The sequence below is a fragment of the Leiobunum rupestre genome, chromosome 4, assembly GCF_980474605.1.
Source record: "Leiobunum rupestre chromosome 4, qqLeiRupe1.1.hap1, whole genome shotgun sequence".
Classification (NCBI taxonomy): Eukaryota; Metazoa; Arthropoda; class Arachnida; order Opiliones; family Sclerosomatidae; genus Leiobunum; species Leiobunum rupestre.
The window spans coordinates 46,457,140-46,474,854 of NC_143387.1; the positions used below are offsets into that span (position 1 = coordinate 46,457,140).

The 17,715-nt window shown below is 37.1% G+C and overlaps 2 protein-coding genes and 1 long non-coding RNA gene across 9 annotated transcripts in view; 1 reads left to right on the forward strand and 2 right to left on the reverse strand.

The window, feature by feature from the left end:
• Nucleotides 1-6,922, reverse strand: part of LOC149947991 (uncharacterized) — a 126,467-nt gene extending 119,545 nt beyond the window's left edge. For all 6 annotated transcript variants that reach the window (XM_090172535.1, XM_090172534.1, XM_090172532.1 and 3 more), the window contains exon 1: nucleotides 6,800-6,922. In XM_090172535.1, the coding sequence (XP_090028661.1) occupies nucleotides 6,800-6,825 (26 nt within the window). In that variant the 5' untranslated portion in view covers nucleotides 6,826-6,922. The remainder of the gene's footprint in view (nucleotides 1-6,799) is intronic.
• On the forward strand, nucleotides 6,851-7,604 carry LOC149947993 (uncharacterized). The gene is made up of 2 exons (XR_016480443.1): nucleotides 6,851-6,942; nucleotides 7,084-7,604. It is a non-coding gene; the product is annotated as an uncharacterized LOC149947993 (long non-coding RNA).
• Nucleotides 7,605-13,253: 5,649 nt separating this feature from the next.
• On the reverse strand, nucleotides 13,254-17,659 carry LOC149947994 (uncharacterized). 2 transcript variants are annotated; one of them, XM_090172539.1, is made up of 5 exons: nucleotides 17,017-17,659; nucleotides 16,559-16,924; nucleotides 15,642-15,746; nucleotides 14,479-15,528; nucleotides 13,254-14,074 (listed from the first exon to the last, which is right to left on the reverse strand). In XM_090172539.1, exons 1-5 carry the CDS (start codon nucleotides 17,288-17,290, stop codon nucleotides 13,677-13,679), a joined length of 2,193 nt encoding a protein of 730 aa, XP_090028665.1. In that variant the 5' UTR covers nucleotides 17,291-17,659; the 3' UTR covers nucleotides 13,254-13,676. The 2 variants fall into 2 exon arrangements, with proteins under 2 accessions (XP_090028665.1, XP_090028667.1); XM_090172541.1 differs by lacking the exon at nucleotides 16,559-16,924.
• Nucleotides 17,660-17,715: the final 56 nt, after the last annotated feature.

The window sequence follows — 17,715 nt, forward strand, 5'->3', positions numbered from 1 at the left end:
TATATCTCCCGGACAATAACACTCTTTTATTTAGAAAATAGAGCAATTCAGCAAACATTCTGGGAGTCTTATAGATATGACCAGCGTGCTACGTAAAATAGGCGTTTTTCAGAATTTCACCCAACGTTTCGTTAAGTGTCTGGAGTAGGTATTTTCAACAAGCACCAGGGCAGGGGCGTATGAACGTTTTTGAGTTTGGGGGTTAAATTACGAGCGAAGTGAACAAGTCGCTCCGCAATATATGATATTATAAAAGTGGACAAATATTTGGAAATTTTACTTGAATTTGAATTCCCTCTTACTTTGTTGTTAAAAGTTTTAAACGACGAATTTATCTTTTTCATAATGGTTGTAAAAACAAATTCACAATATTTCAGGGGTGGACAAACACAGGTGTTGTCCCCTAGTAGAAAATTTAGGAGGGGACATTGTTTCCTTGTCCCCCTGGTTGCTACGCCGCTGCACCAGGGAATCTCAAACGAGAAATAACTATTGGTAAAACGCAATCGTAAAAGTGCTCATATTTTATTTCCCGTCAAGTATAACGGCCACAGAAATTTCTTTGTATTTCCATTAAATAATTAAATATCGATTTAAATATGGTCGCGTAATAGTTACTTAAAGGTTATTGACTCGGAAACGCGATACATTACAAACGCCGGCGTCGTTAATTTTCGATTTTTTTCGTCTGATGATCCGGACGTACATGTAGTGATAGTTTTTATAACATCGTCGCTGGAAAGATTCTACTTTCGAATTTGTAAAGTGGCTTCGTTCGCCACGCGTGGTGGTCATATAAGTCGTCGACCAAAAGAAAGAGTTAAGAAAAAAACGGCGGATCTCTGCTCGAAATTATGGGAAGCGGCGATTGTAACGAGAAAGCAGTCAATATTAAGGGTAGCGAGTGAGCAGTCGGCGTCTAGAAGTCGCGCTACTCGATGTTTTACCGAACTTTTTTCGCTTTGGCGAGCGGCGTCTGAAAACAGTCGATGAAACGTTTTTGGCCCCGGTCCCCTTTTCTCCGAGATACGCTAGAATAAATTCGACAATAAAAATCAAAGCACTCTAACGCTTTGTGCACGCGGCCAATATCTTCGTCGCGAGACAAACGTACTCTACTTTCTTCAGCGCATTTAAAATTTATAATAGCGTGGATTAATATTACAGTTGCCTTACGCAAAGTTCAATTCTAAAATAAAACTATCTGGTAAATAAAATTAAGTCGCGATCAACATTATATTTTAATTTTGGATAAGCAATTGTACGTGACGAGGAAATGATAGTTCGGTGGGCTAAGTTGTCACTCGGAAATTGCAAGATGGAAAACTTACGACGGCTGTTAGTTTTGTCATGGCAACCGAAAATTGTTTGGATAACTAAAAAATAAAAATTATCTACATGATTTAACACGCCAAAAATCATGGATATTAACAATATCTGGGTCAAAATATTTCACAAATCGAATCATTTGATTTTGCGAAATCATTAGCCAATTGGTGTATTCCGGCAATTCGTGTAAAATTTCGTAAATGAGTTTAAATTTTGGAAAATTAAAGTAATTGTAATAAGTTAAGGTAAATGAGACATAATTTGCATTATTTGGATGAAGCCAAATAAATTGGGTTAATTCAAATATTAGGATTATGGTAAATTCAAATATATCTTGAAAATAAATTATCGTAATTAAGATATATTCAAATACATTGCGTAAATGCCTCAAAAAGGAAGGAATATTCAGGAAAACTGAGTAAATACGTCTAAATTAAGATTCATTTAAATATACTGGACAAATGAGTTTAAGTTAAATTATTTTCAAATAAATTGTATTATTTTGAGGCATGTACTAAATTTAGTTGAATATATCTGAACTTTTTCTCATTTGTCCAGATTTATCTGAATTTGCCATTAATTACCAGAATTTACCCAAAATACTTGAATTAAAGCTTATGACTTGAAATAATTTTCTTTCTATTTTGTAAATATTGCAGGCGCTTTTTAGTTTTACTGAGAGCCCGTCAAAAGCATTCAATTTATCGCGTGACCTTATTTTTGTTCGGATATATCGAGCCCTTTAAAAACGTCGCCTAAAGCTCGGATCAAGCTTTGTTTCGGACAGGCGGCTAATAACAACCTTCCGTTACCGCCTATCGTCTCCCAAAAGTCGAACAATCTAAAATTAAGAATGATTAAACGATCCTTGGATTTGAAACTACTGAGGCGGCATATCGCCTTTAAAGAGTTGAGCCGCAACTTTAAAAGAAGAAGAAGGCCTGTCACGTGACCGAAGTAGAACGCATCTTATTTCTGCCTATTGATCGGGTCTAGCACCAGCCGAGCCCTACTGGACTTCCAGTCGCTCTCTTCATTTTTAGTTTCCCGGCGATCCCCGGGATGGTCCAGATGGGAATCGCCACTCGCGACCCGATTTTCTCTTCAGCCCTTCGAGCAACACACATACCCCCTTCAATACATTATTTTTTTCCAAAACATTTATTGTTTTTGGTAAAATGTCCCAACTGAAGTTCCGCCTATTTTCTTTGATTTATTTGTTAGTGGATGTCGTTATTTCTGAATGCTAAAGGATATAGGTGAAAAACTATGGAAATTGGTATACCAACGTATCACGTTACAACTAACAATTTTAAGTGTACTTTAACGTGTCAACAAATCACGTTGAAGCCGCGTGTTATAGTACATGAATAGAATTTTGTAACCTGGTATACCAAAATAACTCAACGATACTTCGTAATTTAGCACGAAATGAAACTGGTGTTTCAGTGTACCAACATAACACTGTTTAACACGTTGCAACTAAGTGTACTTTAACACCACACAAAATTCGTGTCTTTGCGTACCAACAAATAACGTTGAAAACGCGTACGTGTTATCGAACACGAAATTAAATTAGTATCTTGGTTTACCAAAATATCACTGGGATATTACGTAATTTAACACAAAATTAAATTGGTGATTTGGTGTACCATAATAACACGTATGATTCTAGCTTGATGTCATCGTATACCAAGGGATGACGTTTATGCTACGAAATGAGTTTAGGGTCTTGGTATATCATACAAATCCGTGAGTTACAAGTACACAAATCGCTGACACGAGACAGTGGCGTAGACAGGGGGGTTTCCCGGTCCAGACCCTCTCTTGGGCCTACCTTTGACTAATACCCAAGGCACCACTTTAGTCCTAAGTCATCAAGCGACTTTTGAAGCCATTAATTCAGGTGGCCGGGTTACACTGCGTAGGAGGGTGGTGGCAAGCCCTGCATGCCACGCGAGCCAACAGCTCCCTACACTAACTATTACCGTTAACCTCAACAAGGTTTTATTAACATTCACATACCTCAACCCCCCCCCCTTGACGAATTTCTGACTGACACGAGATATCCACCAGGAAAACCAAATATCCACCATAAATACACGTGCTAATGCTACCTGTGTAACTTGTAAGTCTACAATAATCTTTGACTTTGGGGTTAAACATTTCAATTGCGCACTCGAAAATCTTGATTTCAAAGTCCCTAACTCGCGCGTGAACGTTGAACTATGTTTTAAAATGTTGTCTGTTTCTTGCTCTATGAGAAAACGTATTAAGAAGAAAGCTATATACTTTGAAAGTGTTCTCGTGATTTCGTTGAAGAAAGTCCGCGGTTGAAAACGTATATTTTAGAGACTTGACTCGGAGCAAATGATATTTCTGATACTGGCCGGTACACTTAAGGGAAGTGAGAGTAGGCTTCTTACAAAAGGTTTTTTTCCGCAGGCGTTTACTTTTTGGCCAAAGAGGGAAACGAGAAAGGAAGAATTCTTAAAGGGTAACGATTGCCAGGGATATAAAGACTGTCAAGAAAAACGATAAATTGGTGTTATCCCGAGGCCAGTTTTTATTCGAGAGAAATAATTTCTTAAAGTGCCCGGTCGCTTATAAATTTTTATTAGGTTTTAGTGCGCCAGTTTGCTTCCAGCCGAAGAATAAAACGAATGGACTATTTATACTTTCTCCCTGTAGATCTGGCTCGAGTTATTTCCTACTATAGCCGCGGCCTTCGGAAGAGAGCCTACGTATCAGGTTGTATATCGGAGCCGGGAGCCTAAGTTTACCTACGGACCACCAAATACGTGAAGTATATCCCTAGTAAAGGCATCGAAAAGTCGGGAAAGAGATAAATCGAAGGTTTATCTCGCGCGGCGTATATTTTCATTTCTCGTACAATTATCGTTTATCGTTTTATTTAGGCATTTTAGCAAACTCATACAATCCACGATAGCTTTTGTCCGCCGCGCTCGCGACTTACGAAGCTATCGCGTTTTTTAGTTCCCCAAAACGACTACCTCCACTTTTAACTCAATACATTAGAGGTAATTGGTAAGTTACCTTCGTACATTTATAGCTCTGCATAATGGTGTTCGGGTGTGGGTTGAAATACCTAAACTCTTTATCTGCTAAAACTTCTTTACAGATCGATTCAGAAAGTCAGGGGGTGAAAAGTTCCTTCCCCCTGATTTTGTGAAGGCTCTCTTCCCTTTGCGTCTTTTTGTCGTCTGTTTCGGAGCATGTGAGAAACGACGACGTAACGACGTTGCGGAAGTGAGTCTTCACAAGATGGGGGAAAGGAATTTTTACCCACTGACTTTATGAATAGACCTATTCCTTAACCCTAAATCACTAACGTTAATATTATTATATTCTATAATATTAATTTAAGAGACTCGATTTTAGTATGACGGTAGGTAAGAAAGAAATCAATTGGTACTTAAATGTTCAAAGTGAAATATTTAAAATAAAGCAAAAATTTGCATACACACTTTTTAAAACCATAAACTCAAATGATTTTTATAGAAACATTTTCTTCATTAATTTTACCGCAATTTCTGAATTTGAATACATTGTCTATATTTTCCATCAAAGTGAAATGTCGAGCGCTAGGTTGAAGCAGTCGTGTTTCCAGGCCGTGCTGGCCTTGTTAGATTTAAAAGGAGACGGGAAATCTCCCGGGGGGCTTTGGAAAAACCAATAAAAATTACTTGACACATGCTCGCTCGCTAACCAAGATAAAACTGAAAAATTGTCTAACGTTTATACATTTTTTTTTCTTCCAAAAACCATATATTGATACTGCTATCTTTAATTTAATTGGATTTCCCGGTTTATTTTATTAGCGGATAGTTTATTTTTTAGCGTAACGGGATATCTGTGGGATTATTCGCATCAACTATAATTAATCGAAATTTATTTTCTTTTTCAACTGACATTGAAATATCTCGTAGTTAATGGTGAATATTTACATGGCGTAACGAACTGAAATATATGATTAGTCGCGCACTGGATAGTCTAGAGCTTCCGTTGGATGATGCCCAAATCGCTAAACTAACGTCGTACATGATCTGGAATTGCGTACGCGGAAAAAACCACTGATTTTCTTTCCTTAGCGCAACTATCGTGAAAATAATTTGGGTACAAGCCCGTAATATATAGTAGAGAGACATATGGCGAAAGTCTTTCAAATGTTTACTTCTAGTTCTAGTTTTACTGCCGACATTCTAAGTAAACCTTCCAATTCTGTTAGACGTATTCTCAATTTTTTAGGTTGTTAACATTTTTTATCGGTTTATCGAGCAAGTAACCAAAGATAGAGATGTCTGGCGGCGCAATGGTCAAGTGCAAAACAAACGTCATCCTTGTTCCTCAATAGATAATCTCTCATCTCTGATTCTTGGAGAGAGATACAGACAACAAACAAAAAGCAAGACCATTGACATTGATTTTATCCTCGGCCCGAGACTCGAAACCAAATAAAAATAAATTCAATATTTCCGTCCTATAGTCCATACAGATCCGATACAGTGAGCCAAGTCATAGGATATTCATCATTATTAATTCTGGTCTAATAAAATACGCATTGTTTAAACAAATTTGTGTTCTCATAATTATCTCTATTATTTGTCTAGTATACTTGACTTATTTATATTCGCGAAATTAAAACTTATCATACTTTTTATGAGTTAAATTAATAATTGGGCGTTATTTTTTTTAATAATTTTGAATAGAGATCGGCGGAACAAATAAATTAACCGGTAAAATTTCGATTAATCTTAAAAACTTTGGTTAACTGTTTATTTACGAACATTTTATACGAATAATCAACGATTTAACATGCAAAAATAATCGTTTTTTTCTGATAATTTTTGGATAATTGTCGGTTATGAATAAAAATAAATAATTGGAAAATTTCTTATTCAAACGCCTATCTCTAATTTAGAATGAGAGACGCGTTTATAGTCACCTAGTACTTGACTTATTTATTTATATTAGCGGTATTAATTATTTTTTAATAATTCCCCCATCATTATAGATTCCTTTAATTGCAAATTTAATTTTTGTTTAGCGTCGTTTAAGGCGAAACTCGGAAACATTAAATATTCGCTTTTTTACTTAAAATTAGAGGTCGGCGTTTGAATAAGAAATTATCCACTTATTTATTTTTATTCATAACCGCAAATTTTCCAAAAATATACGAAAAAACCGATTATTTTTGCATGTTAAATCGTTGTTTATTCGTATAAAATGTATATAAAAAACAATTAACTCAACTTTTTATGGTTAATCTAAATTTTGCCAGTTAATTTATTCGTTCCGCCAACCTCTACTTAAAATGTTAATATACTTGATATTTATTTTTCGGTCGTAACTATTATCGCGGTGTCTGATGGCCTAGTACAGAATCTAGATAAAATTCCGCGGTTGTAAGTTCGAGATTGAAAATCTTGTAAAAGATAGGCGTGTTTACCTGTTCGAAGCTGTTATCTTTTCCATTTTTTGCTCAGCTGGTAAAACGTTAATGACAAGTCAGCGAGTATTATCCATCGGACATTGCCTGGAAACGATTTGACGCGCAAACCACCAGATCCACTTCTTAGCGAAACGACGTCGGTAAGTGGAATCTATTTCTTAGATATATGTTCTTAGGAAAACTAGAGTCAAAAGGCGCGTTTCTTAAAAGCGCGGGAAAAGGCGCACGCGTATTCGAGAAAGTCGGCTTCCGTTCCCGTTATTGCATCTCTCTCTTTCCAGTCTGCCTCACAAACTGGCTCTGAGCGAGACCCATCGCGAGAACACGGAGATGCCAGCCAGCCAGAGAAAGAAACTTGGCAACACTTTCCGTCCCTTCTGAAGACGACTCTTCATTCTCCGTCTTTCTCTAACGGGATCCGCCTAAGAAGATTCAAGATGTTCCCGCGCCTCTTAAAGGGTTGCGAAGTATTAAATGCTGTCGCGGAATCACTAGATTTCTTAACAATCTTCCAAATTTATGACTATTTTTGTTTAGTGCAAATCTTTAAATCACTGAATTCGGAATTGTATAATCCATTTAAATTAACCAGACTCGCTCATTATGATGCCCGTCAAACTGGTATACTACTATTAGAATACGCGCGGACTAATCTTAAGCCTAATTCGATCTTCTGCAAAGCGGCTAAACAATTTAATATTTACAACCTTCAGGCCTAAAAGTCGTTTTTCGACTTGGCCTTCTGAAAATATGTATAACATTAATCTGCGTTAATAAAAAATTATTATTATTATTATTATAAGATGCAGTTGTCCAAATATTTCGGATTGCGATTATTAACGGATCAGATTTAAATGTTGTTTCGAATAATCACCAAACCACGTATTCGAATTCTAATGACACTTAAATAAAAAAATTTTAGTGATGGGGAAAAATGATGAAAGTACATTTATTGACTTTTATCTAAAGTTTCTTATACAAAACCTTTTTTGTATATACGAATATTTAATAAATATAAGAAAGATTCTTTTACCAGAATATCAATATGATTTGCGAGGCAAATACGTTAAAATTTATCACAGTTAATTATCATCCAATCAATTTTGCAAAACTTACGCGTTATGGCGTATAAAGACGTTTTGTATCGCGCGTGTACAATTTTGCGCATTCACGATATTGTTTTTGCAGGTTCCCCTCCATAATCTACCGTAGCAACCGCGTTTGTTTGGTCGCGCAACTAACAAATAAAATAAAAAAACCCCGATGATATTGCAAAAATTATCGAGCCAAACATTTTTTATTATTTCTTAAGTCTATTATGTTGATCTGACGAGTAAGAAGCTAATAATAAAGTAATAAAGACTAAAAAAATTGTAAGAAACCGTAATTTCTATGAGCAATTTATTAACTTTGTTAATTCGCGTATTTTAATAGATTATGAAAAAAGTAAGTATTCGTATTGAGTAGTTCCTTTTAGATGGGCCTTTTTGCTGCAACCCGAGAGCTGCAAAAGCCGAGCGTAGAAAGGGGGGGGGATATAAGGGGGGATATAGGGGGGATATGGGGGGGGAGACGACCTTAGAACGGAAGAATGGCGCTAGACTGAGCGGCGACTGAAGTGATGTCTTTTCTCTACACAATGAAAGATAACTGATTCCTCTTTCGGACGGCTGTACACATGTACAGTCCTTTTCACATTCTTAATCAAAGGCTATCGTACGCCTTCGCGTTGAACGAGTTAGACCTCTATACTTTTCACAGCCTTAAAACCTTCGCTTTTGGGTTTTACCATTTGTAAAAAAGAATTGAATTAACGGAATGTCATTTTATAAATCTCGTTAAAATTATTCGAATGTTTTTTTATATTCGAATTTAGATTTTTGTAAGGATTACTCTCTATTGGTCACACGACAGCCATTTTAACGGAAAAGGGAACGTTGTTTACATTGATCCCGTTAAATGCTGTAGACTAAACAATTTTCTCTTCCGCTAAAAGTGTTTTTTAAACGGAAGGTACGTTGAAATTTTCTAAGTAACTTTACGGTGTATTATTACAGATAAAACGATTAAAACATATTTTCATATGTTGCTATTGACGACGACCACTAGTTTCGCGTCTCTTCAGGCGCACCATCAGGTCTAAATTCGAGAGCGGGTGTGGAGGATCTGGTTTCGACTTCGTCACATGATTTCTCAGAGGGCGCACTAAACAGCCTCTAAAATTTTTTATTATACGTTTAATAATCTATTCTGTTTGGAATCGATCCTTTTCGTCTCTTCAATTTTTATTTGATCTTTCAGTTAATCCATCCATGTATTAATGAACTTAAGTATGTGAAAAGATTTTGGTTACGAATGAAATCGAACACGAATTGAACCGCTCTGTTCTCAACTTCATTTTAACAAATAAACCAAATTTAACTGTTCAATGCATTTGCATTACACGATGGAATAAAATGCAATTTTTTTAAAAGAATTGAATCATTGAATTCAGCTTGTAGTCGTATATCAAAATTTAAAATTAGTCAAATGTTCAATTGATTTTTTTAATTCTTTAACAACTTAACGAAGAGCTTTTTGAGTTTTGTAATATTAAGAGAAACTTAAAAATACTGAGTGGGACATTCCTTACACATAGTTTGGACTAACTCGTAAAATATTACAAAGCGACAGGAGGTAAAATCGAAATTCCTTTAAACATTTGTTATTAAAGTTTTCGAAGACGATTGTGTGTGAGTTAACTTCAGAAGAGTTATACTATTCAATCCATGTGCTATTTCGATTTTCATTCAAGGACTCGTTGTCAAAGACGCGACCCGAGCGTCAATCAAAACACCATCGATCACAATAAAGAGGCTATCTTCGAGCATACGCGCGTCAAATTGGTCGAACTGCGAAATTGGCCCCAGGCCGGTTATTCAATAAAATAAGAAATAGAACCGCAGCCTGACCAGCCTAGCTGATGATTCGCGTTGAAGAAACTGCTTCGATTCGATGATCAAGATATCAAACCAACGACGCGAGTGAACCGACGAGAGTTTTGGAAAATGAGAATAAAATTAAGTTATCTAGAACCGTATTTCGTCCGAGTCAATGAACGTTGAAATGACACCACCTTTTAAATATATCTCAAGGTGAAAAATCTTCATTGGTACGCGTGTCATAAGTAGAGGTCGGCGTTTGAATAAGAAATTATACGATTGTTTATATTTATCCATAACCGAGAATTATTCAGAAATATTCGAAAAAATTATTAATTTTGCATGTTAAATCGTTGTTTATTCGTATAATTTATTCGTATAAAACAAATAATACTAATTTTAATGATTAATTGAAATTTTTGCGGTTAATTTATTTGTTCCGCCGACCTCTAATCATAAGGTACCAAATGGGAGATTTAAACTGAACAAAATATTCTGTAAAAATAGCTAATTATAAATTATAATTAAATACAAAAACCTTTGTTGATCGTTATTAGCATTGTCAAGTTAAATATTGTAGCGGCATTTGAACTAAGTTAAATCCTCATTTTAAATTAAATAGGTGATGGGATGTTTGTCACTAGAATAAATAAAAAAACCTAAAATTATTATAAGTGAAAATAAAAAGTTAATTATTTTCATAATATTTTCGCCATAAAATGATTAAGGATTTGGCTTTAGATTGATTTTTTCATTTTCAGTTAAATGCGCGTTTGAATTGAATGTCTGTGGTAGTTTGTCGATGGTCTGGAGTTGATAACGCGATAGTGGAGCCATCTTACAAAATAATAATATTATTAACTATTAATTACATTGAATAAAATTTCAAAACAAATTACGAAAATAAGGTTATCGTTACGTCTAATGGTCTATATGCAAAAAACAAATCAATTTAAGATTTAAATCTTACATTCTCTGTAGATGTCACTGCTAGTGTGAGGATAGTTACAAGCGGGATTTTCGATTTGGCGCGAAAAACTTCACTTTCCATGTTTTGCGAACCATTTTGTAAAATATATCGTTAATTTTATTCCATTTGTGTAAAAACATGTAATTACGGGATTGTATCATTTCAAAATAAATTTATTAATTTTTTTCTTTAAATTGGTTAATTGTGTCCCTACTTTAAAGCACAGTAAGGTCCTACTAAGTAATGTGGTTTAATAAGGGTCGATTAAGTTGGCCCCCCTTTTTTGATTTCCCAGAAAATATTTCTATCAATTTTATGCACCCACAATGCGACAAAATGCGACAACAAGAAAAAGAGATGCGACTTAACCATTATCGAGATATAATTAAAATTAAAAGGGGGGCTAAATTAACGTCAGCCCCCATAATTTCGTTATTCAACTAGGATACAATATCATAGCCACTGCATGTCAATGCGAAGAAATGCGACAGATAAAATTTTGATTGCGAAAATATAGTTCACTAGAAAATTAATAGAGAAAGTGAGGGGGGTAACTTAACAGTATCCCCCATATTAATTCATAATTTGAATTAACCTTAATATAAAGAGACGTCAATGCGAATTAATGCGACACTAGTTTTAACGAATGCGACAAATTAGGTTATGAGATAATAGACAAACGAAAAAAGGGGGGCTAATTTAATGGCAGCCCCCGAAATATAAAAAAATAAGTTATAAAACAATTTAAATTACGTCGTTAACGTGGACCAATGCGACAAACATTTTTCCAAATGCGACATCAATAGAAATAGTTCTTCCTAACCAGATTGGAATGTGACCAGTAATAGATAAAAAAGGGGGCTAGTTTAATGGCAGCCCCCAAAATATAATAAAGAAGTTTAAAAAATAAAATAATTTGCGTGTTTAACGTTAATTAACGCGACAATCGTTTTTTCAAATGCATCATCAATAGAAAGAGTATTTATTAAACAGAAATTTATATTATCAGGATAAGAAAAAAAATCAATCTAAGGAGACGTCAATCAAATTAATGCAACACTATTTTTAACGAATGCAACAAATTAGGTAAAGTAAAAAGGGGGGCTAACTTATTGTCGCGTTAATTAGCGTTAAACACGCAAATTATTTTATTTTTTAAACTTATTTATTATATTTTGGGGGCTGCCATTAAACTAGCCCCCTTTTTTTATCTATTATTGGTCATATTCCAATCTGGTTAGGAAGAACTATTTCTATTGATGTCGCATTTGGAAAAATGGTTGTCGCATTGGTCCACGTTAACGACGTAATTTAAATTGTTTTATAACTTATTTTTTTAAATTTCGGGGGCTGCCATTAAATTAGCCCCCCTTTTTTCGTTTGTCTATTATCTCATAACCTAATTTGTCGCATTCGTTAAAAATAGTGTCGCATTAATTCGCATTGACGTCTCTTTATATTAAGGTTAATTCAAATTATGAATTAATATGGGGGGGATACTGTTAAGTTAGCCCCCCCCACTTTCTCTATTAATTTTCTCGTGAACTATATTTTCGCAATCAAAATTATATCTGTCGCATTTCTTCGCATTGACATGCAGTGGCTATGATATTGTATCCTAGTTGAATAACGAAATTATGGGGGCTGTACAGGCATCAGATTTATAGCTCGGTGTACCGGTAAGATTGAAACCACACCACCGGAGGTCCATCAACAAATGCCCTACGCCAGCGTCCACACGCCCGGACAGGTGACAAAACCAGCATGGGTAGCAGAACCCTACTACTGATGGTCGCACCTTAGACGCAAGCCGCTCAACCCAGCAGAAGGTGCAGCAATGGGCCGACCAACTCGCCACTTCGCACACAGCAGTGGGAATAAGAGCGGATGCTCTGGCAATGCCAGCCGACACCCTACCTAGAAAGGTAGAGAGCCAAGCCCCATGGGAAAGAACGCCTAAAGGGGAACGGCGGGCACACAGCAGACCGCACAGCTGGCACCGGATATCCCGGTGGAACCCCAAAAGGCCGGGAGATGGGCGCCGTGCCCTCATACGGAGGCCCGCAGCCCCACAGCAGGCAACTCAATCCGCCGAGACGGCCAGTTTACCCGGCCCCTCTCCGTCAGCCTGGGCCGAAGCCCAGTTACCAGCCCACACCGGACCGAAGTCGGAGGTGGAGATAGGACCATTTGGACGGAGCTAACATCTCCCAGTGAGCCACCGCCCGTGCTGGGTTACAAGAGCCGGACCCCGACTCCCCGGTAAAGCCACCAGTTATTGCACACTCCGACCCCTCGTGGGCCAATTATGGGGGCTGACGTTAATTTAGCCCCCTTTTAATTTTAATTATATCGCGATAATGGTTAAGTCGCATCTCTTTTTCTTGTTGTCGCATTTTGTCGCATTGTGGGTGCATAAAATTGATAGAGATATTTTCTGGGAAATCAAAAAAGGGGGGGCCAACTTAATCGACCCGTTTAATAATTCAGGCTGAAATGTTGTTTGTTTTACCAATTTTCGACATTAAATATGAAATATTAATGTACATTTAGTGCTAAATTTTTGATTCTCTAATCCACCAGGTATTTATTATTGGATATTAAAAGCTACATATAAATTGACAAAATTATATATCAATATTACCAAGAACGTATATATGTATAAGAACGTTGAACAAAAGGCATCGCTTGGGCCATGATGCAATCGGTTTCAGAATAACTCCGCCCTAAAATCCGCGTGCAGCGCGCGCTTGAACTAGAAACGGTTTTAACCTTTAGCGCGCGCCGCACGCGATTTTTTGGGCGGAGTTATTCTGTAACCGATTGAATCATGGCACCAGGCGCCAATTTGATCGTTCAACGTTCTTATACATAAATACGTTCTTGATATTACAATAAATAACGTAGACTTCAACGTACATTGTTCTTATACTATATATTTTTACCTTTAATACATAATTAGGAAGATTAAGTATCAGATGATTTATGCTAATAAACAATAACAATAACCGTCTGATTTGCAGGAAGATTTCTTCATTTGGGGGAAATCGATTAAGCAAGACTTTTCGCAGGCCTCCGTATCTTCGTTATTCATATAAAGGCACACGGCTCTGCTGATTTTGAACTCTCGCTGACAAGGAGCACCGAGTGTACAAGTTTCTACTGGGAAATATCTGTGACAATAACAGTGACCAGCTCTTGTGCAGTAGGTCTTTTTAAATTTCTTTATTTCAGAAAAATTATGTTGACACGCCTTCCTGCAATGTTCCTCCGCCGTAGGTTTCGGGTCCTCTTTGCAAAGGTTTTCAATGCGAGAGACTCGAAGATCGGATCCAACTAACCGGTCAGACAACGATGACTGAATGGAAATGCCCGACGAGCCTACAAGAAGTAAACATAAAAAGGCGGATGGAATGGTAATAGTAAGTGTAGGGAGCGGTTGGCTCGCGTTGCACGAAGGACTTACAACCACCCTCCTACGCAATCTAACCCGGCCACCTGAATTAAAAGCAATAAAAGTCACTAGATGACTTAGACCTAAGGTAGTGCCTTGGGTATTAGCCTAGCTGAATATTATTATTACTAGGGATTATATTTTTAAAATAAACTTAAAATTTTCTTAAGCTAGTACGCAAAACTCCCGAATGTACAAGTTACCTTTAGGACCTCAGATTAGATGTATTTGGGAAATAATGGATCTTTTCTATACGCTCTCTTACACATTTACGAGGGTTCAATCTATTTCAACTATATACTAAAATATCCTGGACAGATATCTGACTTACTTTGGTCTGAACCCGCAATTTGAAGTTGATTTCCTTGTTCCCTCTTCTTTTTTATCTTCGTTGATACATTCCATGTCATCTTTGATGCAACCTGCAATGATGGCACCTTTAAGGGCTCATTCCATGGTAGCTTCAATGGCACCTGCAATGGGTCATTCCAAGGCATTTTCGATGGCACCTTCAATGGGTCATTCCATGGCATCTTCGATTGCACCTTCAATAGCTCATTCCATGTCATCTTCGATGGCACTTTCAATGGGTCATTCCATGACACCTTCGATGACTTCTTCAAAGATGGCCCATTCTTTGTCATATTCGATGGCACCTGCAATGGCTCATTCCATGTCATCTTCGATGGAATGTTTAATGATGGCACATTCGATTTTATATTCGATGGCACATTCCATGTCATCATCGGTGGCATCTGCAATGTCTCATTCCCTGTCTTCTTGGATAGCTCCATCGATGATGGCATATTCCCAGTCATATTTGATGGCACCTGCAAATGCTGATTCCATGTCACATTCGACGGCACCCTAAAAGGCTCATTCCATGTCATCTTCGGTGGCACCTTTAATGGTGGCCCATTCCATGCCATAATCGATGGCATTTGCAATGTCTCATTCCATGTCTTCTTGGATAGCTCCTTCGATGATGGCCCATTCCCAGTCATATTCGATGGCACCTGCAAAGGCTGATTCCATGTCACATTTGACGGCACCTGCAAAGGCTGATTCCATGTCATCTTCGATAGACGAGAAAGACCACCTCCTTCGGATATTTCGTTAATTTCTTTAGGCACTTGTTGTTGTATGCCATGTTCACTCGCTGGCGCATTCGATGGAATTGAATGATCAGCTCCTTCAAATTTTTCCCTCTCATGAGGCTCGCTGGAATCAACTACGGACTGACTTCTTTTACGGCTTTCATCCTTTTCAGAGGGTTTAGTCCGATTATTCGTATGACCATCCATTGATTCTTCTTCTTGTACCTCATCATTAGGATTCTCAACGGATGAATGGGGCTTGCTAATATGAATGGTTCTAGAACCTACCGGGAGATTACGATTATTAGCTTAGTAATAGGGCCTATTTTAGTGGGAATTTTTAACAACGTTAGTGGGTACATTATTATATTTTAAAAATTGCAATTAAAGATTTCACCTTCTGATTTCATAATGTATACATTATTTTCAGGGGTGGATTTCGGCTCGTCGAATTCTTCAATGAAATGCGGATCGCCATCAACATTTTTCTCGTCCCAGTTAACTTTAAAGGGAAATAAATATTTAACTAGACGCTTGTATAAAATGTATATTTTTTGAGACGATACCTATAAGGCGACGACCCGAGGTGATAATCACCGATTTGGTTTAAACTCGGGTTTAGTGTACACCTCCATGTACCTTAAAAAACCTGCAAGGGAAAAGTTGCGACGGGCTTTCATTTTGCCATGGCAACCGAAAACCTTTTTGAAAACATGATTTGGAATTATTTCCATTGAAAATAACATGGGAATCTGAAGGATTTTAAGGGTCCCCCCTGTGATACTTTTTAAAAAATTAAAATAAATTAAAATTTCAAAAACGTTAAAAAATTTAAATGGATTTTAAAAATTTAATTTAATCAAGTTTAAATGCAATTTGGTCAATTGGGGGACCCTTAAAATCCTTCAGATTCCCATGTTATTTTCAAAGGAAATAATTATTAAATCATGTTGTCAAATACGTTTTCGGTTGCCATGGCAAAACGAAAGCCCGTCGCAACGTTTCCCTCGCAGGTTTTTCAAGTTACATAGAGGTGTACATTATACCCGACTTTGAACAAAATCAGTGATTATCACCTCGGGTCTTCTCCTTGTTAAGGCCTTTTCACACGAGCCAACTTTTTGACCCAACTAGATGAGTCAACTTGGGTCGAGTCAACTAGTTGGTTCGTGTGAATAAAAGTTCGATGAGTTGATCCACCAAAAAAGTACGCGAGTAAAAAATGGATCACTGATCCATTTTTGCTGACTCAGCATTTTGATTTGAAAAGTTGGCTCGTGTGAAAAGGCCTTAAGTCTCTCTTATTTTACTGACACGAGATGATTTGGCAGTAACAGCCTTTTTGCGAACACCTGAGAAGACTCGTTCTCGCGTATTCTTCGCAAATGTAAATGCAAGCTGTCTTTTCCTTTTGGGTTGGTCCGCATTTCGTATTTGGCCCCAAGTAGTAAGATCTTTCGTACTTGTCTTCGGTGTAGTTAGTAGCGAAGTTTTTGTTGACGCAATAGCAGTCTCGTTTGCGCTTACAGTGGTATTCCATTAGCGATTGACCAAATGCTTCGTTACAGAACCTGAAGCAATATTCGGCACCCCTTACGCAGAGGTCGGGCCTATAGTACGCCTGATCTACACGTTGTTCTTTCTTGACTAACGGCTGAGTTGTCTTTCGAATCGTTGACACTGCGTAAACGCAACCATCTTATAGTTCGCTTACCGCGGATTGAAAAGACCGCTGTGACATTCGTCACTTTAGTAATAACAAGTTTCCCTACCTATGTCGCAAGTGCAAGCTCCGGAACCACCGCAGACTAACTTCCCTGTTATGAAAATGGCATTACAGAGGAACTGGCACGTTGCTTTCCTTTCGTAGTCCGGACTGCACGTAATCCCGTTTCCCAGGGAATACGAATTGGTTAGATCTCCCATAACTGAGCGCGCGACTTTAACGTCAGTAAACAAGCGTTTGTTAACGCAGTAACAATCACTTCCTCGACATATATACGAATGAAGTTTACTAGTTCCGCTAAGATACAAACATTTCTCCATGCAAAGGTTTTCGCTTTTTCTACATTCCGATTCAACAACGAGGATGTTGGGTAGTATACCGTCGTAATGACTTTTCGAGTATACTTCTATAGCCTGATTGTTTTCTGTAAATATGAAATAATTCGTATTAATTTGATAATTAGATGTGTTGTTAGCACTTTCTTTCGCATCGAGTTAGCAAGGTCTCGCCCCCACTGGTTAAAGGGGCTTGAGTATTAGGAATAATATATTAGTCTCGAAAAGTTAATTTTGACAATCATTTTTAATGAAATAACAATACCGACCTTTGGGTTCTAAAACTCAGTACCTCTTACATCTCAATAAAATTTACGCTTGTTTCTCTAGTGCTAAGAACGTTTTATGTGAAGCTAAATATGGTACTCACGTTCTCAAATTACGCTATTCCCTAATAACTATTAGAATGA